Genomic DNA, 27,710 nt, shown 5'->3' with positions numbered 1-27,710 from the left:
TACCACAAACCCCGGAGGGCTCCCTTAGAGGGGACGCGGCGGGAAATGGCGAGGCGCGGGCGGAGCCTCAGCGGCGGGAAACGACGAAGGGGCGGGGCTTGATTGAGGCTCCGCCCCTCAGCCGCACCCGCTGCGATCGCCGACCGGACAAAATGGCGGCGGGGCGGCCCCTAAGGGAGCGCCCTTAAAGGAGCCGCAGCACCGGGGGCTCGGCGGTGCGGGCGGCGATCGCTCGCCGCGGGGAAGGAGGCGGCGGAGAGCTGCCTGGAGAACCGGTGCCATCCTGCGGGAGCCCTGCGAGGCCGCCCTGCCCGGCCGTGCCGCGGCGGCGAGCGGTGAGCCGGCGTTACCATGTCAACGCAGGTAATCACAGCGGAGGCCTGAGGGGGCGGCCCGCGGCCGCTGACCGGGAAGGGATGGGGACCGGGAGAACGCGGGGCCCCGATCCCCGGGGCTGTCACTGCGAAAGCACAGCCTGCCCTCAGGAAGCAGCGGTAAAACCACGAACTGCGCTCCTTGGAACATGAGGAACGCCCCAATGTGGCTTTGCGGTAGCGCGCCAGCATCTTCCTCCCTCTCCTGTGCCTTCCAGTCTCACTGTCCTGATCCTCTATGAATTGTGTTTCTAAATAATGGATAGAAAACAGTGGCCCTTTTTCTTGCCCCATCTTCCCTTGTCCTTATTTCCTTTCCAATTTCTGAGGAAGAAAAATCCATCGCAATGAAGAACATATTCTCAAGGCACGATGTCATCACTCTCAAAGCCTCAAGTTCCCTTAACAGAAGAGTTTTCTATCTTGAAAATATCTTAAAATGTGCTCCTTGTTCAGTGGGTGGAGGTGTTAGTAAAGCTCTGTCCCTTGGAGATGGTTGCTACAAGGGCTCTGTCACTCCATGACTTTTCCTGCCCTTATCCCTGGGGAAATATGTTCATCCCTGAGGTAGGTTTCTGTTAACATTCTCTGGAATTTCCCAGGCAGTCACAGGATAATTTGTTTGCAGAAAGGAAAACTCTGGGAATGCCAGGGCTAGACTGATCCTAATTTTTATTTCTTGATTTCCTTTTTCTGCTTGCATTTGTTCTTACTGCACAGTGGGAAGTTTTGGGAGCAGTTGGGATCCAGTCCTCTGTTTGTGTCGCTGCCAGCTCTGTTAGCCTGAGCTGAGAGCATCTCCAGAGCTGGCAGGGTTTGTGTAAAGCACAGCCTGCAGGACAGGAGGAAGATGAGCTGCTCCATCAGTCCCTGAGGCTGTGCTGTACTAGGGTGGGAGTATAAAGGTAAAATTCTTCCCAATGCCAGGAAAACTGGAAGCTGGCACCCATTTGAGATGTGTTTTTTGGCAGCTTCTGTAGCACCTTTGTTGTCATGCAAACCTTTGAGATTTAACTTTCCACACAGACTGATACTTGTTCCAGTTCTTCCAGGTGTTGCCATGTGATACCCAGCATTTCTGGCAATGAAGAAAGGCTCTGTAAGGAAAGTTCTAGGTAGAAAACCACAGGCACCAGGATCCCTGATACCTCGGCCAATGTCACCTGTCACTTCTGGTGCCACACGTCCACGTCTTGGCCAACAGAGCCCTCCAGCTGCTGCCAAAAGCATGGAGCAGAGACCCCAACAGTGGGAGATTCCAGCAGAAAATGTTGGGGCTGCTTTTAAATTTCAGGAAGGTATTGTATAATCAATAATACTGGTGTCCAAGCACATACCACAAGCATTAAAAGCCAGTGTGATTAAAGATGTATGATCTCTTGGAAAGAAGCCTAAAAAATTGCTTTAATCTTTTTTTTTCTTTTTTGGAAGTGGGAGTAACGAAAGCTGGGGAGAATAATAAGACTTTTACTCCTTCCTGTAACTGTTTCTGAGGGATTAATTTTCAATATTTTTCCAGTATTCAGTGTAAAGAAAACAGCAAATATAAAAATCATCAATTCCTTCTGTTTAATTTCAGGTGAACGTGGTGTTAGCCCAGGGGTTAGGTACATAACTGAGCCCCTTATAAAGGGTCTGTCAAAACAGCAAAATCTGGCTTGTATAAGCTCACTGAATCTTTCTTCCCCAAAGGATGGGAACAAGAAATTTAAGGTAAGTGTTTGGAAAAAAAAAAAAGGGAAATTAAACTAAGTTCTGAATAATTAGCATTTATTAGGCTTATTTTTAAGTGGGTATAAACAGCACAATCTAATTCTGTTAGCCTAGTTCTGCAACCAGCTTCTGTAAAAACAAGGCAATTGAGACTTGAGCAAAAGAAAAAGAATTGGCTCATTAGAATGATGCTTAAAATAGATTAGTTCATGGAATTTTTAGGTTCTGGATTCGGTTGGTTTGGGATTTTTTTGTTGTTTTTTTAATAACATGTTGCTTTTGATGTAGATGAAGACTAGCCCATTGTAAATTTAAAATCCAGCTTTCCAAAACTGTAGAAGACTGTACCTAAAGGGGAGTTATAGAACACCACAATGAACTGTGATTAATAAAATATTAGAGTATTTGGTATTTTTAATTAATAGAAAGCTGCTTTTCTCTTTTGAAAAAACCCAAACCCTATGCTAAGGGATTTTCTGTTCTTTAGTACATAGAAAATTTGGAGAAGTGCTACAAACTAGAGGTGCTAAACCTTAGTAACAACCAAATAGAGAAGATTGAGAAGTTGGATAAACTGCTGAAGCTGCGTGAGCTCAACTTGTCCAACAACAGGATCAGGTAAGAGGAGACACCCCAGGCTTTGGGGAGCCCAGGGTCAATAAAGCTGATTTTCCTTTCCTGCTTAAGTGAGCTCTCTCACAGGAGTGAACACTTGAGGTGAGATGTCAAGACTGAGAGGCTTTGAGGTCTTTGTAAAGAGCCCAAGCTCTGAGGTATTGGAAGAATAAATAGTTCTGGGAAGTGCTGTCAGTGTACATGGCTGGCGTTTAATTTGTTTTCCTTGGAAACCAAGCCAGAAGTGCAAGTTTCCAGATACCACAACAGAGAGTGGTATGAAGAGCAATAACCCAATGAAGTGCATTAAAAGTTAATTAAACTTTTACTGTTTATTATTACAGGTAATATAATAAGTTTTTCTTTTAGGAGAGGAAGCTGAATGGGCTTGATGAGGCAGGCCATAAATTCCCTAAATTGCTTTTGAACACTTTTGAGAGCCTGGTGTCTTGTTTAAAGCGTTGAAGGGTAATGGTTCATGCAGTAGCAAAACTCTTTATCACTTTTAATTTTCCTGTCAATGAATTATGATCTTTACTATTATGAAACTGCCTTTGCAGCAGAGAGGCTGCATTTCAGCAGAGACATTTACAATGGGAAGTGAGTAAAACCCCAGAGTTCATTTCTACACATTGCATTCACACAACTTCCTCTCTCAACAGGAATTGAAAAGGCCAAAGTAGCTTTTAGCTCCTGCTCTGTTTTCACACTTTGGTTATTTACAGCTCATACATACCCAAAAACCAGCACAGTCACAGGAGCACATTCTGCTGTACTTTGTTGTAATACTCATGGTTTACTTAATGTTCACACATACTCGTAAAAATGCTCAAGTAAACAACCTAGCATGGTTTCCTCAATAATTTTAATGAAAACACTAAAAATTTAGCTCGTCATGCTGTCAGTTTACAGCTGGTCTTCCTTTGTATGGAGGGGAAAAAAAACCACAAAAAACAACTTTATTTTGATTCATCTTTGTCTCATTACATTCTCAGGAGAGAAAGAGCAAATTTTGCCTATTAAAATGGAGTTAGCACACATTAAAACAGTGTTAATATTGAAATGAAGACATGCAAAAGTAATGAATTTGAGACAATGGCAGAAAATTGTGCTGTGATTTTTGGTCTTAATTTAGTACTTGTAAGCTGGTGTAATTTCATTTCCAATGTCCATGTCACTAGATAATGGTTTTGCTGATCTCTTGGTTAATTAATTGTGACAAATTTTGTTTTGTTTATCCATAATGCCTCAGTTTCACTTCAAATTTGCTGTGATTCATGACAAATTCCATTCTCCTTCTCATTTTCAGCAAAATCGAAGGCATAGAACATTTGCAGAACCTACAGAGGCTGAACCTGGCAGGGAATGAGATTGAGCACATTCCTGTGTGGGTAGGGAGGAAACTGAGATCCCTGCGCAGCCTGAATTTGAAACAGAACCAAGTGTCCTCAGTGAGTGATTCTGGTTAGAAACAGGCACTGTTCAGTCTGAGCTGGGTATTTACACTGATTAATTTACTCTGGGTAATTGCTGCGTGTCTTTCCACACAGTCTGCTGGGAAATGCAGCAGTTGGGAACCTAATAAAGTTATTTATTAGAGAAACTCCTCTTGTGCAGGTGGTGAAGATACAAACCTATATTATGTTGTTTGGGAAGGCATAACTTTTTGGGGGATTATACATCCACAGGCCTTGGTATCTTGAAATTTCCAAGATAAAACTTGATTGCATGGCAGATTGCAAAGCAGATTGCTCTTTGCAGTGGCATTTTTATAGAGGAAATAATTTCATTTCAAGAAATTACTTTAGTCATAATACTGTGTATTTTGGTAGGTTTTTAGAGATTATTCTTTAGCATAAAGGTTAAAATAAATCTTTTAATACATTCCATTCTACATAATCAGAAATTTACTCCTGGGGGTTTAATTCTTCTCAGAATGGATGTCTAATCATTGTTTTGTTTCTCTTTGTAGCTCCATGATATAGCTAAACTAAAGCCTCTGCAAGATCTGACCTCTCTGTTCCTTGCTGGAAACCCAGTTGCAAGTCTGCCTCACTACTGCTTGTACACCATATTCCACCTGAGGGCACTGGAAAACCTGGATGGACAGCCAGTGACAAACCATGACAGGCAGGAAGCTCTGGAGAGGTTTAATTTGGGTAATAATCTGTAAAATCTAAAGTGAATGAAATGAAATTTAAGTTTGGAAGGAAAAGATTTTTCTATTGGAATGTTCCTCTGATTTTGTTTTTCAGAAGAGATAGAAAAATTAGAAAAAGAGTTGGAAAACACAAAAAAAGAGATGGAGAGTGTGAAGCTTAACCAGACCAAAGTGCTTGAGCAACTTCAGCATCAAGATGAGCTCAACAAGTCACTAAAGGAAAAGGCTGTGCAACAGAGACAAAGCTTTGATGAGCTACAGAGGGACCTGGGCACCAAAAATGAGCTGGTAAGATAATCCCTGGCACTAAGGAAAACTTCAGACTGTCAATGTGAGCGTTCAAGTGACTGAAAATTTAATTTTAAAACTGACAGACTTCCAATTCTTTAGAGAGTGATTATTGACCTTCAATATTCTTTCTGTGGAAAAAGTTAAGTATATGGAAGCAGGACTCAGTATTACTCCTGTGATTTGTAGTAACTTCTTTGTTTCTAGTAATTATTTATGTATTTCTGTTTAAAATTTTGTCTGTTGGTGGAAGGTTAAGCTACTGAATTGCTGATGTTCTGAATATCCTGCACTGGTCAGCCTCTGAGGGGCTGCTGCAATAAGGAAGAAAATTGCTCCTTTTACAAAAACAAGATGTGCACACAAGTTGTATGTCAGTAATAGCCCTTGAATGTTATTTTTGGTAATGCTCACCAGTTTAATTGTATTTTATTCACATCACCCTAAAGTCTTATGTTAGAGTCTCTTCCATTGGTAGCCATAAAATGCAGGCAAAGTCCTACTGACTTGAGAGTGCTGGGTTGTGAATGACCGGATGGGAACTTAATATTTGGATTTTGTCCTGTTAGACTTGTCCTCTAAAATTTTATCCTTCAGACTCTCCTACCTGGTACTTCTACAGCTGTTTCTCTGAGCACACACCCACTAACCAGCAGTCTGCTTCTCAAATGAAGTTTAGTATAAGGAGATTTAGCAGCAAATACTTTGCAGCTTGAACTCACTCTTCTCCTTTGGATGACAAATTTGGCTCACTTCTGTCTCCCTTTAGCTGGTGTCTGGGTTTGTCACAGTCCCCTTCCTGCAGAGCCTTTGTTCCTCACTCAAGGTAGCCCCACTGTGCCCTTGGGTTGCATGGTTGGTTTTATTTCTAGGATGTATTTGCACGTTCCCTGAAGTAGCAACATTATTATGAAGTGTCCCAGTGAGATTTTATATTCGCTATGGTTTGGAATACAATTTTCTTGCTATTTTTTCCCCTTTTTCTCTGAAACAGAGTTAATTTTTGCATGACATTTATCAGGTTTTGAAATCTTTAAGCCTTTCCTGTTCTATTTCTTTTCCTCCATTAGTTCTGCTTTCCACTATCTATTGGAATTGTGCTGCATGTTCTCCTTCAGGTATTCAGTGTGAAAAGTTGATTTAAAAAGAAATCACATGATGGACCTTTACTTAAAAATAACCTAAAAACCAATCTAGCACATGGTTAAGCTAAAATAAAATACACAGACTTTGTACTCTTGACAATTGAGATACTTTGGTTCTTTTACAGACCACGAGTGTTAATAGCCCTCATGCTCACTAGTAGCAGTAAATACATTTGTTATTTTGGCCTAGATTTTGCTAAAGGATCATACCCAAATTATTGTTTTATCCTAAATTAGGTTTAAAAACAAACTTGTCATTTTGATGTACATGAATTTAAAAGGCCTTTCATGTGATCATTTGTATTCTATTAATTGTGGGGCTTTTGTCTCCTCTTAGTGACCATTGTAAAATTGCCCTTTGTGATATCCTTGATCCTGAGCTGTGCTGTGAGCTTTGTTCCCACGTTAGGGGCTGTGCCCTGCTCTCTGTGGAGCTGCAGTGTGTGTGCCAGTGCTGAGTGAATTCCAGGGAATGATCTCACTGGGTTTGTGGTTCTTTAGCTGAAGCAGAAGACAGTGGAGCTGACCCGGGCTTGCCAGAAGCAGTATGAGCTGGAGCAGGAGCTGGCCTTTTACAAGATCGATGTCAAATTTGAGCCCTTGAATTATTTGCCCTCAGAGGTAATAATTTTTAAGTTGTGGATCTTTTTATTGCGGTTTCCCTTGATTCTTCAACTTGGAAAATAAAAACCTTACTAGTTTTTCTATAATCTAAAAGATACTGTTTTATTAAAGGCCCAACCTCTGTCATACCTGCAAACAAAAATGCCAGAATGAAATCCGTAAGAAAAGTAAAGATCAGTAGTCATTGACTACAATTATGTCTCAGTAAACTTAAGTGCAACAATGTAATGGACTAAATATAATCTAAGTAAATTTAATATACTAAGGAAAAGTTCTTCCAGGCATCTGCAACAAACTGGGCACACCTCAGTTGTGTTTGTTTGGTTTTAATTCCGTTCTGAAATAACAATGTTCAAGGCCAAAAATGTTAAGTATAATCTGTTTCCTTCTTTTTCTTCTAATTTCAAATTGGTTTTCCTTTTTATGCTTGATAAGAGAGCTAAATGTATGCTAGGAGTTGGCTGCAGCCATAGTTCTGGGATAAAGACTCTGCTTCTTACATTTCAGGAGGTTGAACTTGATAATGTACCTGGTGAAAGTCCCTACATTGGCAAGGCCAGGTACAAAAGGAACATGTTCATAAGGGAAGGCTACATCTCTGACCAAGCTCAGCAGCTGCAGCTTGGGAAAATGCAGCAGGAGGAAGATGACTCCTGTAGGAAACCCCAGCTGGAATCACACCTCCAAAGTCTAGATAAAATACTGCAGGATAAGGAAGAAAAGATTAATTCAGGTAAAACCTTTTTTTTATTAAATGAAGATAAAAACATTTGTATCAGTGTGGTTTATTCCAGTGGTTACATGCTTGACATCAGAGTAGAAACAGTGTGTCAAAGGCTGGAAGTGCTGTGGTTGTTAAACACTGGACTTGATGCATTTTTGGTGCTACAGTTTCTTAACTGCTGTTATTTTAAGATAACTCAGGATGACAGCATTACATGTTATTGAAAACACAGTTCTAGGGAGGTTTCATATTTGATGCATGAATTTAATTCTGTTGTACTTGTTAAATAAACTTTGGACTTGCTTTCTGAGAAAGCAGAATGTATTAGCTGTGATTATCAAGGTTTTAATGCTGTGCTGATTAATGTGTTCATACACAGCTGTGTGTCAGTGTTTACACAATATTACAATGTATTTTGTGGGAGTGTGGGTTTTATGTTGGATTTCTTTTGTCTGCAGCACAAAGAAGATTAGAAGAACTGCAAAGTGAAATTGGAGATGCAGAGCAACAAGTGCTGAAAGTAACAGAGGAACTGCAACAACTGGAGGATGCTCTGGCTCAGAAAAAAGTAAGTTTTTCCACAAAGAGCAAGGGAAGGTGTTTGAAGCAGTGTTGATGTAAGAAAATATAACTTTTTCTCCCCATTCTTATAAAGAGGCCACTGTACAGACATAAATCCATGTGTCAAGCATCAGAAAAATCTTCCAGTTTTTAGAGAGCTTGTTCATAAATCAGCTGTTAGAGCTGTAGTGCAGTTAATGGCATCTGTTCCATGTTGCTGCTGATTTATTGCTGACTTTCCCAAACCCTTTGGAAGAACCTGCTGTGTAGGTTGAGTTGTGCAGCTGATAAGCAGTGTGGCTACAGAATTGGCAGCAAGAATTAATTTATCACCATTAAACTAAAACAGCATCTTCTACTTCTTGAACTGTCATCAGTTGTTCCTATTTTTAATTTTTAAACTTGCCTGAAAATCAGTGACCAAGATTGTCTTTGTTTAAATGTTAAATATATTCTTGATCATCTGTCTATTTCCAACCACTCAACCTAATGCTGTCTCCAGCTCTCCCAGGCCAGCAAGGAAGCAATTGAACAGAAATTGAGTGAAAAGTTACAAATCCTGCAGGAACTAAGCAAGGAAACCTTAGAACTGGAAAAACAAATAGAGAAACAGAAAAGAGAAATAGGGAAAAAGCAAAAAGAGGTTGAAGATTTGCAGAGTTCTCTTGGTTCTGTAAATCCTGAGGATCCAAGGCATGTAAGTAAAACCAGAATCTGAAGTGATTATATACTGTGCAATGGACTACAGGCAGCTTTAGCAGGTGCCCATTCACTTGTGCTTATTTAATGAGTTATATTCTTTTGCTGTTTATCAAAGTCATTAACTTATGATTTGAAAGTTAAAAAATCCCACCAAACCAACCAGCTTTGGTAAAACACTTGAACAACTCATATTCCCAGGAGGTGCTGTAGAGCACATTCAGAACTAAATCTTTATGCTTTGCACAAATACACTGGGCAGAGCCTTGCAGACAATTTCTGTGTAAGAAATCCTTCGTGCATCTCTTTGTGGAGTCTGGCCTTAAGGGTTTTTAAAGATCTGTGTGTGGCAGTGCTTATCCAGCCTGTTTGGTGGGGACTGGTGGCCTCTCTCTGCTGTCAGCTCCAGTCCTGAGGGAATCAGCAAGGCCCAGAGGCCACAGCTCCTGGGGCTGGGGTGCCAAGGACAGCCCGAGCTTCCACCTGACTTTATGATCATCAGGGATGCAGGACTTTTTCTGAGTTAGAACTGTGCTCAGCTACAGCAAACACTTATAGAAATGAAACTAAAATGAAACAGAATTCTCTTTAATAGTGTTTTCTAAAAGCTTATATCTCTAAACGAAAGTTCTTCAAGCCAGCTGGGTGCTTTTAAGTGAGACATGAAAGTATTTTTATTCTTGGCTCAGTTTTCTGCAGAGGCACGCAAACACTTGTTTAAAAAGCTCCTTTTGTATTTTAAACTTAATTTCTTCGGCTCTTGGGTGGCAGAAGGGCCGAGCACGTTCTGGGAAGGCTCCCGGGGGGCAGGAGCGGGGCCCGGGGGCAGGAGCGGGGCCGGGGGCAGGAACGGGGCTCGGGGCAGGAACGGGTCCGGCCCTTCCCGCGGCCGCCCCTCGCTTCGAATCACAACACAGGAAACGCCGTGCGAGCCAACGGCCGGGAACGGGGCTGGGAACGGAGCTGGGACGGGGAACGGGAGCGGAGCGGGCAGCGGAGCCTGGGCGGCAGCTCCAGCTCCAGCTCCGGCCCCCGCCCCGGCCCCGCGGAGACTCCGCTCAGTTCCTGCCCGTGCCGAAGCTCCCGGTGCTTTATTCAAATGAATTCCCGCTCAGGGGTGGGGCGTTCTGCAAGTGCTGTCTCAGGAAGAAAAGACAAAGGCAAAGCTGTAAGTGATCGGGGACCTGTGGCTTTTTGTTTCTTTTTAAAACTGCATTTTTGGTGCCATTCGGCGACTGCAGCAAGATGGCTGAGTGGCAGCGGCTCGAGGTTTACTTGTTGAAATTTCGGTTTTGAAAGCTGCAGGGCAGTTTGTGTTTAGCAAGGTGACAAGTTGAACTGTGCTGATATGGATGTTTAAGTTAACTTCCGGTTTAATCCATTAAAGATACAAAAAGCTTTGGTTTTACCCATTTACTTTTGTTATGGAAGCAACTTCGTAAGTGTTCTTTTTTCTGAGAACTCATATTTAAATTTTCTACTGTAAGCTTGATTTATTTTTTTTGAGTAGTAAGAAAAACATGCAGTTAATCATGACAGTATAATTCTGTATTTTCCCAAGTTTGTGACATTTGAGTTGTTTCTGAGCAATTGCACACTGGTAAGAAATAACACTTTATTCTGTTGATAACCAAGTTTTGGTAAACAGCTGAAACAATCAGTTAGTTCATACTAAATGCATTAAGTCCAGAGCCTGTGTGAGCTGTGTGATGTATTGCTCAGAAATATTTTAATAAAATAAGATTTACTTAGGAATATTTACTTAGTAACCGTCAAGTTGACCCGACTTGCTGTTTATTCAGAGTATTTTCATTCAAGTGCTGACCTGACATGTTCTAATGCATCATCTGCTGTGAGGGCAATGCAGGATGACAGGATTAAAGGTTCTGGGAGAAATCATGTTTGTTCTTGACCGAGAGAGGAAGTGGTAGAACAAAATGTAAAGGCAGGAAGAAAGATAGTAGCCATGAGTACTAATTTATAAATGCAGGCTTTATTCAGCCTGGGCAGGGGGGAGCCTGCAGACAATGCTGGTAGTCACAGATTGCTGCTTATCTGGGGTCCTTTGTGGGGCAGGACTGAAGGAAAATACCAACAAGTAACAAACCCCAAAGCACCATGGTGTGTGCTGAGCTTGTGGGTTTTCTTGCTGATAGTGGGACACTGCAGAACTGAGAGACAAAATCCCAATTTGATGTTTTAAATCTGTGTTGATGCCCTGCTTTACCTTTCTGTTACTGGACAGGCTCACATGAAAGCTCAAAAAGCAAGTAAAGAGCAGCACCTGGATATCATGAACAAACACTGCCAGCAGCTGGAGACTCGCCTGGATGAGATGCTCTCCAGGATTGCCAAGGAAACTGAGGAAATCAAGGATTTGGAGCAGCAGCTCACTGATGGTAAACTTTAATTTTTGTCTCAAGGTATTTCTTGTACTTAGGGCAACATGACAATTGAATTGAGGATTGATTTGTTTATCTTTGCTCAAATGAAATAAAGAATAGGTACAAAAGTGCTAAAAAACTATTCTTAAATGATGTGAAGGAAACTGTGTGTGCTCACCTCACTTCTACCTGCTTGGGAAAGAGGGACAGGAATGCACAAAGAGCTGCAATTCCTTTTAACTCTTCCAGTGGTCAGGTTAACACAGTAATATTGGGAATCCTAACCCTAAAACCAATATTTTCTCCTTGAGTTCTAGGTACTTGTTTTTACTTACTCCAATGGCAAACATTTGAAATGATGAAGGAAGGCAGTTTGGTTTGCTTGGTAAATAAATGTGGCTTTTTAACTACCTCCAATTCATTTTGCATTCCTGCAGGTCAAATAGCAACAAATGAAGCCCTGAAAAGGGATTTGGAAAGTATTATCACTGGCCTACAGGAATACCTGCAGAGTGTGAAGCAGCAGGCAAAACAGGCCAATGAGGAGTGTAAGAAGTTGCAGAAGGAAAAAGAATCTTTGCTGGGAAGATTGGCAGGTCTGGAGGAGGATAAAAACAACCTGGAAGTGGTTGCCATGGATGCAGAAAATATGAGAAAAGTAAGGCTTAATACCTCTTTTCCCAAGTTTAGATATCTAAGAATAAACTTAAATAAATAAGCTGGTGATCAGACTGGGACTAGGGAAGCACAATTCCTTGGACAAAATAATTTCTGGTATGGTAACATGATGAGATGCCCACACACCTCAAGAATAGAATCTGGCCTTTAAAACCAGTGGTAAGAGACATGCAGTAAAGCTGTACTTTGTGGGACATGGCTCAAAGGGCAGGTTTCACCTTGCAGACATCAGTGCAAATGGATTTGCAGTGACACTGTGGGGATGTCAGTGAACCCTCTGGCACTGGCCAGGGCTGTGTGTCAGCAGCTGGGGTCTGTCCTGTCAGCCAATGACCCAGAGCTGTCTGGCATCCTGGTGAGTGTTGTGTGAGCCTGAGCTCCTGGGACAGCTCTGTTTCACTTCCAGCTCCACCTTTCTAACCTGGGTGTAGATTTTGGACAGCCAGTGGCACCACTGACCTGGCCTTGCAGGTAGAAGTGCCACCCCCCTATAATGGAATTCCTGAGTTAAAGGGAAGGGAGGGGAATACTCTTACATTTTGGCTCTCCCAGGTGCATCCTTCTAAAAGGGGTATTAAATTCCAGGAAATTGCAATGCTGGAGAGTTCACTCCAGGAGCAGAGGGAGATAAATGAGTCCCTGCAAGGTGCTCAGGAGAAGGTCAGCACCCACAAGGCTGAGCTGGAAGCTCAATTAAGAGAGAGAGATGCTGAAGCCAAGCAGCAAAAAGAAGAGCTTGAAAGACTGAAACAACTTAGCCAGGTAAGAGCAGAGCTTTAGTGCTGCCAGAGGTGTTAGCTACCCCAGGACATCTCATCTCCAAAGCTAAATCACAAACTGCTGGTGCAGGTGTGTCCCCAGTGTCAGTTTGCTGGGATTTAAACTTTGCTTTGAAGCAAGGTGCAGATGGTTTGCTTGGGGTTGCTTTGTTGGATCTTTTTTAGGTGTTGTCACGTTGTTACTGTTTTAAGAAATACATCTGTTGTGTGTTTGGGTGACAGGTTGGGGTTGGGAGTGGGGATATTAATGTGGAGGTTTTGTGGTTTTGTAGATGGAGCTGTCAGCCCTGCAGGATGAACTTGAAAAGGAAAGACAGCTGTTAGAGAATGCTCAGACCAAAGCACAACTGGCAGAAGAAAAGGAACAACAAAATTACAAACTTCATTTACAGTTCAAGCAATTGCAGGTGAAGTTTTTGGTGTATTCAAAATCCTAGTTTTATCACTTGTGGATTTGTTTGCTTACATTTGTGTGAATTTTTTTGTCTATTTTTAGGGAGACAATAATTTCCTAAAACAGCAGCTTAAAGATCTCCAGAATCAACTAAACCATGCAGTTGGTAATTTAATTCATCCCGAGGATGTCATGGCTTGTATAAATGAACTCAGGAAAAGGCTACAGACAGGAGCAGGAGAGATGAAGTGAGTAAAATAAAAGTACAGTGTGAGATTTGAGCATATGGAAGGGGCAGGACAAGAGGAAATGCCCCAGGTTGTGGCAGGGAAGGTTCAGATTGAGTATCTGAGAAATTTTCCTCACTGAAAGTCTTGCCAGGCATTGGAACAGGCTGCCCAGGGCAGTGGTGGAGTCACCAGCACTGGAGGGATTTAAAATATATTGAGATGTGGCCCTTGGGGACATGGGTCAGTGGTGGCCTTGGCAGTCCTGGGGGAGTGGTTGGATTTGATGAACTCAGAGGGCTTTTCCAGCCTCACCTGGATGAATTACACAGCATCTCTCAAACTTGCACTAATTGTCATTCATGATTTCTGTATCTGGGATCACAACTTAAAATCACTGTTTTCTGTCTTGGAACTTTCCAGGTGTCCAAATTCAGCTGATATTTTAGGCAAAAACCTTGCAAGTCTGCAGAAGGAATTCAATGACATCCTTGCTGATGCACAGAAGGAAAAAGAGAAAGCATGGGCTGGACAGAGGCAGTTGCAGGAAGAAGTGATATCCCAGCAGGAGAAACTGGAAGAAATGCAGGAGAAATACAGACAGGCATGTATCAAACAGCACAAGCAAGAGTGAGACAATTTCAGCTTAGTCTAAAAAATGTAACCTGCAGCTGAAGGATCAAGTTTCACTCAATGAAGCTTTGCTGTGCTCTGTCCTTTGTGTAACAGTGGAGTCTGATTTGATTTTTCATTAATAGTCTTCCTAATTTTTACCTGATTGTTTGGTGAATTGGAATTTAGTCAATGATCTTTCTCAGAGGCAACAAAGACTTTAATGACCACTAGAAAAATACAGCTCTGAACCTTGTTGAAAGATCATTATATATATATATCTGTAATAAAATACCTGAGGCACTCTTAAAATATTACAGTTACAGTGGCACAGTAGTTACTTTTCCTTTCTGTTTTGATGCAAAGTATGCTGGTAACTGCATTTCCCAGAAATTTAATTAAATAATTAAAACAGGATGGCTTTTGATTGGAAAAAAAATTTATGGCCACTTATTTTAACATATTTTACTTACAGGTTAAAGCTGAAAACAAGCAAAATAAGAACAAGGTGCATCAGTTAGAGAATGAAATTCAACGTTTACATGAAAAAATAAAGAGCATGGAAGAGATTCAGGGCCTGACTGATCAGCAGCTCCAGGAGGCAGATGAAGAAAAAGAGGCTATTCTTGCACAGCTGGAGGATTTAGAGAACAGGGTAAGGATGGCTGAGGGCAGGTCTGTGCACTGCTTGATTGCTCAGGAAAGAGAAACAAAAACTTGTGAATTTTTGCTTTCTAAGCTAAAACAACACATTCAGGAACACAAATGTTAAATATAGCATCTTGCTTTTCCTTAAATTTCACTGCTTGTCCTCACTTTAGACTTTTTTCTAAATAATACAAAATGTGGTGAGGGGGAGGATGAAAGAAAGTACATTGTAAAAGTCTATTTTCCTGCTTTCAGAAAAAAAGAGAAGATGCCAGGGCACAGGTGCAAGTGCTGAGTCTGGACAAGGAGCTGAAGGAGCTGCAGAGAGCAGTGATCACCTCAGACAAGCTGGCAGCCACTGAGCTCTCCATCGCTGCAAAGCAGCTCAAGGCTCTGCAGGGAACTGTGCTCAGGATCCACCAGGAGAGAGCTGAGGTCAAGCAGCCTGGGCAATTAATTAATTGCTTGTTAATGCTATTGCAGAGGGAGCAGGGCTGGTGTCCTTCAAATGAGCTTCAGAGCTTTCTCCTAAACTGTTCTGAGCTGCACAGGAGCCCCTGCTTTGGGCAGAGTTTGAGATGCAGAGATGAGGGAGGAAATGTGGGTATGGACAGGTTCCTGCTGTGGGAGGGAAAGGGAGGGGGAAGATCATTAATCTCTTATTGACTAAAAGGCAAACAATAGATAATACATTGTTCTGTAGCCAGAAAAACAAAAGAAAGGACTGGAAACTCCTTTTCAAACTGGGAAGCACTTTTGGCTACATAATAACATCTCCACTGTACCAGTGCTGTGAAGTGAAAGGAGAAACAGTATTTTACATGAATCTGGAGTTCCAGAACAGTCAGGTTCTCAATGGTTAGCTTTTCACAATGGCACATCTCAAGCCTGAGAAACGTTCCTGCAAACTACAGCTCAAATGAAAATCTCCATTTCAGGAGCTTGAGGAAGCCCAGGAGTTCTGTGCTGAGGCAGCTCGTGCTTCCCAGGCTCTTGCCAAAGCAGAAGCAGAAAGAGAATTGCTACAACAACTCCTGAAGGAGAAGGAAGAGCAAGTAGGTTGTTTGCTCTGTGTTATATGATAAAACACCAGTGAGTTTCTGGAAATGTCGTGTTTAGAGGTTCTTGCCCTGCCCCTTTCCCCTCAGGTTGTCCCAGATCAGTGTTCTTCTCTCCCCTGACACCTGCCCCAGAGCAAACTGAAAACCTCACTGCCTGGAGCAGCTGAGTTTTAAGGAAAACCATCACCTGTTCACTCAAACATCCCTTGTGTGAGGGCATGGGAAGGACAGCTTTGTGCCATTGAGTGGGAGCTTTTTGTGATTTCAACTTCTATTTCAAATAGCTTCTGCAGGAAATGGAGAAAGCTGGTGAGAAAACTGCTGCATCAGACACTCAGAAGTTTGAAATCGATAAATTAAGTGAAGCTGTGGAACAGCAAAAAGCAGAGATTGACCGTTTGAAATGGTTGTTGGATAATATTGGGACAGGTAATTTCTCTTTTCTCTCCACTTCTTGCAGACAGACAGGGATACAGAAGATTGTTATTCCCCATTTCTCACTGTTTGAATCTGGAGAATAGTGTTGAGAATATCCTTCTGTACAGGTTTATACAGGATATGTGTCAATGTTCATTAGTTTGCACTTTTTACAGCTCTTTAGGAAACACTGATTGTGCTGAGCATTCCATTTAAACTGCTCAGGACATTGGCAGAGCTCTGTGTAAGGAAAACGAGCAGCACTTCCCTGGATCTGAACTTGTATTTCCACAATCTTAAACCACCAAACCCCCTGTGTATGTCTGTCATTATAGATCACGTTTAGTTTGTTTCCCTCAGCAACCATTTTATTTAAATATAGTTCCAGTTGAACTGGATAGCATTGAGGGAAAAGTTGAATGCAGTATCTATTTAACTGTTTGCCTTGGATGACTCTAAAACTGTGCTTAATTTGCAGGTAACAGAGATGAAATTGAAACCTTACAGGATGAAATTGCAGCCCTCAGAAATGTGCTCTTGCAGCAGAATGATCACAGCCCCAGTACAGCAGAGCCCCTGAAAAGAGGGGGATGCTGGTACTACCTGCCATCATCACAGGTCAGGAATAAAAATCCTCTTATGGGTTGTTCTCCTTGTGGAAGCCCTTAGATGGGGGAAAGTGCATTATAAATTTAGTAGATTTGGGAGAAATTTAAGAACAAATATTGGCTGGCATGTAGGTGAAATACTGAAATAAATCACACACAAATGTTCCCTGGTAAAGGCCTTTACTGTGCTGATGGGAGTCCAGGTACATCACATGGGGAGAGAACTGTTCAGGGGGCACTACTGAAAATCCATTTAGGTAAGGGCTAAAAGGAGGTGTTACAGACAAACATTTCTTTCAAGAGAATATTTGTCTGAATTTAAAACCAATACTGTTAAAATATATTCAGTGCTTTTAAAGCAGCATCATGCTTAGAACTGAGAGACACCAGGGTATGTGTAGCCTGTTCTGAAAAATCATTAGAATGTTTGCAACAGTTCCTTTATTTGCCATGATTTATCATTTCTGTATTTTTCTTTAGGCTTCAACTCCTGCTTCCCAGAGCACCAAAGACTCTGGAGTGTGTTTGGGGTGCTCTGGCACATCCCCAGCCAGGAGAGGGGGTGCTCAGGACACACCCTGTGGGAGGGAGGACCTGCCCAGCCAAGGATGTTGGGTTTACTCACCAGTCAGAAATAGGCTGTACAAAGCAAATTCTGGCAAAGGTGAGTCAGTGTCAGTCTCAGAATGTTTAGGAGCAGACTAAAGATGGACTTGCTTAGAGTTCACAGAGAGGTTTGTTTTTTTTCTTGATGGGCATGAGTGAATATAAATGTTTGTTACTGTTGAATAACTTTGTTTAAGCAACATTTTTGTAAATTACATAGAATTTAGAATGTGCATTTCAAGACTATCTCTACTGAAAAAGTTATTAAAAGTAACATGTTTGGTTTTGTCTCTTTTAAAGAAATAAGAGCAAAAGAAGATGGTGAAGGAAATGCAGGATCTCCTGTCCCTGAAGCCTTTGTCCCACCCCCGGGCACAGTTATTTACACAGCCCTTCCAGATGGGACCCCTGCCCCTCAGGGTGTGGGGGTTTCTGGCCCCCCTCCTGCAGCAGCCACTGGAGCTCCAGCTGCTCCTGGCTGCACCATCCATGGCCCAGCTCCTCTGGGATCCCAGGTGGTTTGTGGCCCTCTGCCTCCAAACTTCACCGTGCCACTCCTTCCCCTGGGAGTGCTCCTCTGCAACGTGCCTGAACATCAGGACCTGGTAAGAACCAGAGCTGCAGCTGGGACCCTTGGGAGCTGACTGACAAATGTATTCTAGGAAAAGCTCCCTGCTAGGAAGGGTCTGGATCTGGATACAGCCTTTGCCAGCTGGAGCTGCTGCTGGGTGTCAGGAGGCCTCAGCTGGAAAATGGATCCTGACTGTGCTGTTCTGTTCCCTGTGTGCAGGAGAGTGAAGTCTCAAGGCTGGAAGACACTGTGTGCTATTTAAAGTCTCAGAAATACAAAGAGAAATGCTCAGAGGCAGCTGAGCATAAATACAGAAAGGAGGTGGAAAGATTGCATGGGAATGTTGAAGAACTGGAGCAGGAAAGAGCAGAGCTGGAAGGGGAGGTGGCAGAGCTGCGCCGGGCGGCTCAGAACCGGAGCACACACAGGTGGGGACGGGCACTGGAAGGCAGCCTGTGCAAATACCTCACCCTCTTCCCAGCAAAAGTCAGCTTTTAAACCATTTACAAATCTAGAACTTCAAAAGGCTCCCAGATCTTTGGCATCTCTGTATTTTAATTCCATGTTGTATTTAATTCCATCCTTTCAGGGACTTTATTGATGGCTACACCGACAGCCTCCTTGCAGAGCTGCAGCTGGAGAAGTCCCTCCAGCAGCAGGAAGATGTTGCAGGGGAGATTGAGTGTGCAGAGAAAACTCTCCTGAAACGCCGGGCTGAGCTCCGAGAGGCCAACAGGCTCCTCACAGAGGCCCAGGTGGAGCTGGAGAGCACCCGGGGCAAGGTGAGGGAAGGCAAAGCCCTGAGGGCAGAGGGATTTGAGTTGTTTTGTTTGTCTAGGCAGTTTATTTTCACTTGGGTAATCTGGAACCTCTTAAAATGCTTCTATATGGAAGTAAGTTGGGAAATAAACTGTGCTAGAAGAACTTGGTTTAGTCCTTGTTGAAGAGGAGGAAGGTTTTCTGCTCTGGACAAGAGAGGAGAAAAAGTTATTCATGGTAGAAAGAGGGAGAAGGCTGAGGTGGAATATTCCAGCCAGGAGCTCACCTTTAAACAGAAAGTGCAGCATAAGGTGAAATGTCTCAATCTTCAATTTTTGCTCTAGACTAAAGAGACTCTGCAGAAGTACAATCGTGCCAAACACCATTTGTCCTGCACTGAAATGGAGGCAGAGGAGCTGGAGCAGAGGGCTCAGGAAACTGCCACCAAAGTTGTGAAAGCAACTCAGCAGCTCAGGTACCCTGGGTGCTCCTGTGGGTTTGTGTCACACTGGGTGAGGACAAGGACTGGGGTCTTTCCAGTATCAGGACACTGCTTTTGGAGAGGGAGAGCTGTTAAAATGTTAATATGAAAAGGAATAAATGCTCTTCTAGGTTATTACAGACAGATACAAGGGGTTTGGAGCAGCTTAAGAGGGAACAAGAAGGTATTTTGAAGGAAATCAACAAAATGGTGGCTGCAAGAGACTCTGAGTTGGAGTCATTAAACCAGAAGATAGAAATGCTCACTGAAAGGTGAGGACTTTCAATTTACCATGGACTGTGTGAAGTTAAACATCTCCTCCAGTGAGTCACTGCCTAAGATATTCTCACTTCTGCTGACTCCTGCTTTAATCCTCACTCCAGCCTTCAGAAGCTCCAAGGAGACATCCGACTTGCAGAAGGGAACGAGGGCCAGCATCTCCAAATCATCAGAGAAGCAGAAAACCTTGTTCAGGGCAAGAAAACTGAACTGGAAACATTGAAAGATCAGGTGAGGCTTGGCCTACTAACCCTGGGCTATCCATTTTGTTGGGATTGACATTTGTCTCCCAGTTATGATCCCAGGCTCTCTGCACTTTTTCATGTGGGTCTTTTTTTCATGTGTAGCTACAAAAACAAAAGCTTGCACTGATTCTTCTGTTCAACTTCTCCACTGTAGATTTCTGCTCAGAAGCAGGAGCTCCTGTTCCTGGAGCAGCAGGTGACTCAAAGAAGAGAAGAGCTCCTTGGCCTTCAGGACTGCATTTCCCAAAGGAAAGGTGACCTCAAGGAAGCTCTTCGAGATGGAGAGACTGAAGCTCATGAAAAGCTTCTCCAAATAAAGGCAAGTTTCCTAAATGAGTTTTCAATAATTTCAAACAAAAGACTTGAAGTACTACAAACATTCCAGGAGGTTTCCACAAAATCAGTTTTGCTTTTTGTGCCCTCCCCAAACCCACTGAGAAACAGAACATGGAATTTGATGGGTTTGTGTGACTAAAAGCTTGGTCCAGATGCACGAGGAAGAGCTCCCCAGTTCCAGCAGTTCTTACAGAACTGGTCCCTTGAGAGCTAAGTTACATTAAATATGAGTCTGTGAATGACTTCCTGGTGCTGGGGAGCAGCTGCTGAAGGAAATCAGTGTGATCAGGGTGTGTAAAACACAACACAGCTGCCCCAGTCTGTCCCCATCCCCATTTGCACAGAGAGGAATCTGTACTTCCCTGCTGAAATCAAAACCAAGCATCAGGGCTAATTAGATTTTGTGGTTTATTTTCTTTTGTGAGGGTTTCTTGTCTGGTTTTGTTTTAAGGCCTATTATTCACTTGAATGACAATGTTGTGGTGAGATTTGGAGATCAAAATCTTTGCAGAATTACTACTCCAAATCATCAACAAACAAGACCTTTACTTAAATATTCTGTATTTTTTGTTTGTTAAACCACAGTATTGATGACAGACTGTTAAATTATTTTATAAATATTTAGAATTTCAGTTTAAAGGAAATATTAATTTTAAATTGCAAAGAATGGTATTCCTTGTACCATTGATACTTTCTCTCAGGAAATAAAAATACTTCTGGGAGAGCTTAGTGCTGAGAAGAATGAACTGGATGTGCAGATGAATGAGAGAAAAGCACAGCTTCTGGTCCTAAAGAAGGATATTAGAAAGGAGGAGGAAAATCTTGAAGCAATACTTGGGCAAATCAGCAAGCACAAGATGGGTATGTCCTGGGATTCACTGGGTTTTGTGAGATTGGGAAGGAGCACACAGAGCTCTTTAGTTCTCATCCTAATCCAGTAACTGCTCTTTATTTCACCTCCCTAGAACTGAAGCATGTGCTGGAAATGCTGGAGCTTGAGAAGAATGAACTGGAAGGTTTGAAACTCCAACATGAGCAGAAGGTCAATGAGCTGGAAAGGACCCAGGTGGCTGTTCTAGAGGTAAGAAATGCTTCTGTGGCTGATGCAGGAACTGAGACATTTGTGATTCTCCTAAGCCTTGAGTAACAGAGTCCTGATAGTTTTAAATCAATCAGTTTCTAATCTGATTTCAGCTTATCACAGAAAACTCTTAAATCTGCCTTGGCCCTTTAAAATAATGGGAATTTTGGTGCATGTGAGAGAGAGGGAGCACAGAAGCTCTTCTGGGGCTGTAGAATGATGGATGCTGGTTTTAGGAACTTCAGAGTCTTTTTATCTGGATCCTGTCACTTCCAAACAATGAGTGTGGAAGGGAGTTTAACTCAGCTGGGGGATCTCTGGCACTAAAAATGTCCCCAAGGCACTTGGAACCATTTTATTGTCACCTTCCTCCATTGAATGCACTCAAACCACTCTGGCTGCAGCCAAGGATGTCAGTACTTGTTCTGCTTCTGGGCCACAGAAACGTGGTGCTCACCATGCCTGTTTTCCCCAGGAGAAGTTAAAGCTGGAGAATGCCCAGAGGTTGTTGCAGTGCCAGCAGGGGGAGGTGGATTGGCAGGAGCAGCTCCTCAGGAGGGACCGGGAGGAGAAGGAGCAGCTGGGCTCCCACCTGAGAGCTCTGCAGAGCAGCATCGAGGCTCTGAGCAGGGAGAAGGAGAGGCTGGAGGAGGACTCCAGGAGCTTGGAGAAGAGGTTGTCACAAACCAAAAGGTGGGGGAATTTCTTTTTTCCTGCAGAGATCAGAAGGGATGGGGAAGTGTATGAGTGTCTGTGTGTTGTAATTAAAAATACAGCTCCAACTCTGAGGTGCCCAGTGATACAGAGCAGGCATTTTCTTATGTTCTGTGGAGCTTTTGCTTTAAGCCTTTCTACAGCAGATTTAAAAAATATTCAGCAATGGAGCTGATGAATCAGCAGCATTTTTATATCCTGGCAATGCCATGAGAAATGTTACAAAAAGTAAAGTGTTGCATCTTGGAACAGGACATTTGTCTTGCTCTGACTGCTCGAGGGTTTTACTGACATTTTTTAAGTCCTCACCAAGGATTTCCAACTAACCGAGAATGTGATTCACGTTTTACAGGGACTTAACTGCTGCTGAAGACAGCAGCAGAACTGCACTGTCCAACATGGAAAAAGTGGAATTGGATGTTAAGAACCTGCAGCAGGACGTGGAGCTACTGAACAAGCAGAAGAAATCACTGAATGCAGAGATTGTTGCTGTCCAGGAGGATCTTCAAGGTTAAGATCAATTTTTGGGTTTAAGGAGTGATACACTTGAAGAGAAATTCTGTTAAAAGACACACTTTAACTGAACTGTATGATATTAAACATTCAGCATGCTCACATGTCCATAGGCAGAAAATTTAACATGTTGAAAAGATGGACATTTCATAAACTGTATTTGTCTTACTCTTTGCTCATGAAAAGACAGAATTTCTGTGTATTGGTATTTCAGACTGCTGATTGAAAATTCTTGTCACCAAATACTTTTCTAGGGAAAAAGGAAGAACTGGAAACACTGCAAGTAGAACTGAATGACTCGAGGCAGCAGCTTCACCTTGTGGAACAGGTTGGTTTTGGTGAAACATCCTTATGGTCACTCTGGGAGTCTGTTGTTGTTCCTGACCTGTTCATGAGGGCACAGCTCGACACCAGAGCCCTGAAGAGCTAAGAGCAGGGATTGCTTTATTGCCTTCTTCTTGCTGAGTGTGGAGTGGGTTTATTGCTTCTTGGGAAGAAGATCATTTAACAACAACCAACCAAGCAGCACGTCCTGGCTTTTTATCTGGTGGCTTCTTCTGATTCACCCTGTGGCTGGTTTGAGTGAAGGAGCCCTGAGTGTGCCAGTGGCCAGCTCTGACCTCTCAAACCCAAACCTTTGGGGCTGCTTCTTCTTCCCAGCTCCTCCTGCCACGTGCTTTTGTTTTCCATTGCAGGATTTGGAAAAGAACTCCAGGCAGCAGGAGGAGCTGCTCAGGGAGCAGGCAGCCCTGAAGGAAGAGATCCGAGAGTATTTAAGGAAACGTAAGGAATGCCAGGAGAGGCACAAGAAGAGGCAGAGCCAACTGCAGCAGCTCCAGAAAAAGATTGAGGAGAAGGAAACAGAACTCGCCCAACAGGAAGCGGTAATGAGCGCCCTGAGTTGCCTCACTTCCTCCTGACCTTAAAAATAATTCAGAAAGTTTGAGGTGTGAGTTTACAAATAATCACAAAAGCACAGATTGGTTTGGCCAAATTAGCTCGGGTTGGGTGAGGAGTTTCAGCAAAGTGTGATCCAAAAGAAAACCTGAGGGAGCTGTTCTGAAAATGAGAGAGGCAAGAAAAATTGACAAACAGTTTTTGTCAGTAGGGACTGTTAGACTGCAGTTCTTTCCAGTTTATGCTGGTTTTACTTCTCTCATGTCTCTTAGTGATGGTTTTTGTTCTCCCTGAGTTGGTGCTGCTTCAAGCTCAGAGTGTGGGGGTTTCTGGCAGGTTCTTCATCGCCTCAAGCAAAACTCGGAGCGTGAAGGGAAAAAACTGGAAGAATGTGCAGCTAAAGTGAAGGATCAGAAAATCCTGTTGGAAAAGGAGCTAACAGATCAGCACAAGAAACTGGAGCAGGCAATAGCCAAAGTCAGGCTGGCAGAGGAGAACCTTGGGAAGCTGGAAAAGGAGGAGTCCCGGTGTGCAGCTCTTGAAGAAACCATCAGAAAAAGCAGTAAGAGTCATTGCCCAAATGAACTGCCACCATCTCTGGGGGCTGAGGATAATGGCACAACAAATATTTTTGTTCATCTTGTTTGGGTTCTTGGTGTTTGGAAAATATCTGCTATGTATGAAGTGGGCCAAGATAAGTTTTGCTAATCAGGATTTTTTTTTTAAATGTTCTTTACAGAACATCAGCTCTCAGAAAAAGAATTACAGTTGCAACAAAAAGATAAAGAAATACAGTGTCTTCAGAAGGAACTGGAGGTCTCCAAGTCTGAGCTAAAGCAACTTCAAGGTCAGATAGTGTCAGAGAGGAGAGAAGCAGAAAAACAAATCTTGAATCTGAAAGAAACACAGAAAATGCAAAGGATGGAGCTTGAAAGCAAACTGCAAGTAAGTCCTTGCTGAGTGGGGAAAGTTTGGGGGTTTGGGTTATTTTAAACAGCAGAATGCTGGAACACCCCTTTTTGCCATTGGAGGTACAAAGTAATGCAACAACTTCCTGAGCAGAGTTGAGGCAACGCCCTCTGGCATTCCCAGTGCTGCACAACACCTGAGTTACTCCCGTTTCTGCCTCACAGGAATCAGGGTTCTCTTAGCTCATGTTCTGTAGTGGGTGCTGCAGTAAAAGGCTGGGAGCAGGAGCAGGGAGGTGGCAGCTTGCAGAGTGCCAGGGCCCTGGCTGAGCTCATCCCCCACAGTCAGGGGGGACTGCAGCCACCCCCAGAGCCAGGTACAGCTGGGGGCCACATCCAGGGGGCTGAGGGTTCATGGCTTCAGCCAAGCTCATTTTGTATTGGTTTTGAATCTTCCTCTTGTATTCATGATTGAAAATACACCCAGAGTTGTCATTTATGCAAATCACTGAATGTTAGAAATCTTCAGAGCTACTCAGCAGGCATTTAACAACTTGCCAGTGCCAGCTTGGGCCAGCTTTTTCTTCTTTAAATACTCACTTTAAATTAAAAAGTGATTCACCTTGTCTGACTCCTTCTAGTCCTTCAATAAACCCTTTCTAAGTTGTTGTGAAGCCCTTTAAAAACAGAGAAGAATGTTGTTGGCGTTTGGGAAGGCCCTGCAAGGTCAGAGTGTGAGGCAGGTTTAGGTTAAGGACTGGTGTTTGTAACCCAACTGTTTTGTACTGCAGGTTAAAACCCAAGACCTGGAAGAGAGACAAAGGGAAATGGAGAGTGCAGCAAACTTGCTTAACCTGGAGGTTGAAAATGAAATTAGGACGGGGTTTAAATCTTCACGCTCATCTTCTCTAGACCCCTTGGAAGATTTGGAAGAATCAATGGAAGGAAAGAGGAGCCTGCAATGTGAGTGTGATAACTCAGAGACTGCTCCCTTCACTGCTGACAGACAGCTCCTCTCCTTGGAAGAGAAGTTCAACATTTCCAGATTCTTCTTACTGGTAAAATGCTTTGGACAGGTGGCTGCTCCTGGTGCTGTGTTGGTCCCTCTGGCTGAATGTGCTTTTTTTTCCCCAAGGATGAGCAGTGGCGGGGAGAGGCACGCCGGGAGAAGCTGCAGCAGCATGAGGACAGGCTCAAGGTGCCACATCCGTGCCCCTCACATCCCTTGGGCCCCTTCCAAACATGATCTGAACAACCTGGGGGAGTGGGGATCCTCCTCCAGCTCGGGCAAATCCACTCTGTAATGACCAGAGAGAGGAGCCTTGGGTGGGAACAGTAAAAGCCTGGCTGCACCAAGATAAGTAATTTTAATTGGCACTTAATTGGATGTTGGAGTATCCCAACAAGATTCTCTCATTTATATCATCCTGTGGTATATCAGCAACATGACAGAGGAGTTCAGCACCACGCTGATCACCTTAAGGTCTAGGCTCAGTTAGAACACGGCCATCAAAACAAAACTTATGTAAAAATAAGTCCCAAACCCACTCCCCTCTGCTTGTGGTGTGAGACTCAACCTTCCAGCCTTCAGGGCTGACTTTACACAGTGTTCTCATGCCCTTTGTGTCTGGCATGGGTGTGCCCAGCCCCAGTGTGACCCGGTGTGCCTGGCCTGCTTGTGCCCAGCCCAGTGGCCCTAGCCCCAGTGTGCCCATCCCTGTGTGCCCAGCCCCGGTGTGACCCTTTGTGCCCATCCCTGTGTGCCCAGCCCCGGTGTGACCCTTTGTGCCCAGCCCCGGTGTGACCCTGTGTGCCCAGCCCTGTGTGCCCAGCCCCGGTGTGACCCTTTGTGCCCAGCCCCGGTGTGACCCTGTGTGCCCAGCCCTGTGTGCCCAGCCCCGGTGTGACCGTGCCGTGTGTTGCAGGCGCAGCTGCGGCGCTGCATGGCCAAGCAGGCCGAGGTGCTGCTGCAGGGGAAGCGGCAGACGGCCGGGAGCCTGCACAGCCTCCAGCGCCAGCTGCAGGTGCTGGATGACCTGGTCAACAGCACTGCCTCAGATTCCTCCTTCCTGGCCAGCAGCCCCAGCCTGGGATCCCTTCACAGTGTGACAAAAGCTCAGGTAATGTTCTGCTGGGACCAGGATTCTCATCTGGGGAGGTTTAATGGTTCTTCTCTCACTGGGAGGTGTTACAGCCATGTGCTGCCTCTCTGAAGGTGGTGATCTCACCCTACCCCTGCTCTGGCAGTAGCTGATGCCTTTGGAAAGGCTGAGCTTTCCTCACAGTGCTTTGGGGTTTTTCCAGGTCCCCAGCAGCCCGGGAAGCGCGTTGGGATCGCCGGTACTGCGTTCCAGCTCCCAGGGAATCTCTCGGTGAAGGCCAGAGGTGAGATGTGGCTTCAGGCCAGTTCCAACCTGCCAGAGACACGAGTGGCTGGAAGGCTGAGGGGCCGTGGGGCTGCTGTGGCTTCACAGCCCACACAGCCCCTTCCCAGTGACAGCATTCCTGGGGCTGGTGTCGGTTCTGCTTTAGGTTTCTGTGTTGTGCAGAAGATTCTGGGTGAGAGCTGCTGGGAGCTCTCCTGGGACATGGAGTTACTGCTGCATAAATTGTTGCCATCCCTGGTCTTTCAGGAACTTTCCTGGTTCAACTGTTCAGCCCCATGGCTGAATCTCTGGGACAGCTGGTTCTACCCCAGCCTGGTACAAAAATGTTCTTTTGTAACGGTTTAAGGTACAAAGGTTACTTGAAAAGTGGCTTCACTTTACAAGCAAAGCCCAAAGCACATCCACAGCTTGGACAGGGGCCCTCAGGTGCCACCTCTGAAGAGTTCTCCTACCTCACTGGGTGAGCCTTGTCTGAAAAGGCCTTTGCCACCACTCGCAAACAGCTGCTGCAAGGCCTGTACTGTGAAGGTTTTGTACAATTGACAACAGGTTTTTATATAAAAGTTGTTTTAAAAAAAAAAAACTTCAATGTGTATTTAAACATGTCCAAACCAACCTCCTATTTAAGTGTCCAGCTAGTGGCCAGTTTCCACTTTAAAGAAACCTTGTTACAAGGTCTGATCTGTTGCCAAATGCACGGAGGTTTAAAATACAATTATTTTCGATACTTCCCTAAAATAAACTTTTGTGATTGATGCTTTTATCTGGGGGTGGTTGCAGATTCTTTTCCTTAAAGCTGTTCTCCAGGACACTGATACTGGCACAGCCCTGGACAGTGACAATGCTCTCAGTGCTGGGGCTCCTCCTTGTAGGAATGTGTCCAACATTGGCAGCTCTGTCCTTGTCCCTCTTCCTGGCTGCTGGGTGAGCACCTCTTCCTCTCCCCAGGCTTGGCTGCATCACTTGTCTGAACCAGGAGGATACAGACAATGGCTTCTTAACAAAATTACAATCAGCTTACTCCCTACTTAGAGAGGAAAAGCCACTTTGTAAATCCTTCAGGCAGCAGGACAAGGCACAGGCCAACACAGGCCAGTGGCTGTGCAGGGATTGTCCCAGCCCTCCCCACCCTTTCCCAGGGATGGGCTTTGGAATCAGCCTCAGTCTTGCCCTTTCTCATCCTCTTTTAAGATAACATTTTCTATGCAGCCATTGTCAGAG

The 27,710-nt window shown here is 43.9% G+C and overlaps 1 protein-coding gene across 6 annotated transcripts; it reads left to right on the top strand.

Moving 5' to 3' along the window:
* Window positions 1-132: 132 nt before the first annotated feature.
* CNTRL (centriolin) lies at window positions 133-27,252 on the top strand. 6 transcript variants are annotated; one of them, XM_030961212.1, is made up of 44 exons: window positions 133-363; window positions 1,418-1,672; window positions 1,954-2,087; window positions 2,575-2,705; window positions 4,012-4,153; window positions 4,675-4,861; window positions 4,958-5,151; window positions 5,921-5,977; window positions 6,798-6,917; window positions 7,428-7,653; window positions 8,103-8,212; window positions 8,708-8,902; window positions 11,150-11,303; window positions 11,726-11,946; window positions 12,552-12,728; window positions 13,018-13,152; window positions 13,242-13,387; window positions 13,790-13,970; window positions 14,454-14,633; window positions 14,882-15,061; window positions 15,565-15,681; window positions 15,972-16,116; window positions 16,583-16,722; window positions 17,193-17,376; window positions 17,619-17,923; window positions 18,109-18,317; window positions 18,479-18,671; window positions 18,993-19,123; window positions 19,261-19,401; window positions 19,513-19,639; window positions 19,808-19,972; window positions 20,691-20,850; window positions 20,955-21,070; window positions 21,546-21,763; window positions 22,137-22,294; window positions 22,552-22,625; window positions 22,993-23,181; window positions 23,531-23,756; window positions 23,934-24,139; window positions 24,894-25,160; window positions 25,238-25,300; window positions 26,028-26,222; window positions 26,407-26,487; window positions 26,635-27,252. In XM_030961212.1, the coding sequence occupies exons 2-43, from the start codon at window positions 1,459-1,461 to the stop codon at window positions 26,476-26,478; spliced, it is 6,885 nt and encodes a 2,294-aa protein (XP_030817072.1). In that variant the 5' UTR covers window positions 133-363; window positions 1,418-1,458; the 3' UTR covers window positions 26,479-26,487; window positions 26,635-27,252. The 6 variants fall into 6 exon arrangements, with proteins under 6 accessions (XP_030817072.1, XP_030817071.1, XP_030817070.1 ...); XM_030961211.1 differs by having other exon boundaries at window positions 1,427-1,672; window positions 26,407-27,252; XM_030961210.1 differs by having other exon boundaries at window positions 26,407-27,252.
* The last annotated feature ends 458 nt before the right edge of the window (window positions 27,253-27,710 follow it).

Source organism: Camarhynchus parvulus, chromosome 17 (genome assembly GCF_901933205.1).
Source record: "Camarhynchus parvulus chromosome 17, STF_HiC, whole genome shotgun sequence".
Taxonomy (NCBI): Eukaryota; Metazoa; Chordata; class Aves; order Passeriformes; family Thraupidae; genus Camarhynchus; species Camarhynchus parvulus.
Note: the sequence above shows the minus strand (reverse complement) of the source record. Positions and strands in the feature narration are given on the sequence as shown.

What these genes read in the sequence shown, in the direction of transcription:
- CNTRL (XM_030961211.1), top strand. Translation starts at nt 1,459, where the DNA reads ATGAAGAAAGGCTCTGTAAGGAAAGTTCTAGGTAGAAAACCACAGGCA. An exon ending in TCCACCAGGAGAGAGCTGAG is followed by an intron (nt 15,062 to 15,564) that starts GTCAAGCAGCCT and finishes TCTCCATTTCAG; the next exon opens with GAGCTTGAGGAAGCCCAGGA. An exon ending in TGAAGGAGAAGGAAGAGCAA is followed by an intron (nt 15,682 to 15,971) that starts GTAGGTTGTTTG and finishes TATTTCAAATAG; the next exon opens with CTTCTGCAGGAAATGGAGAA.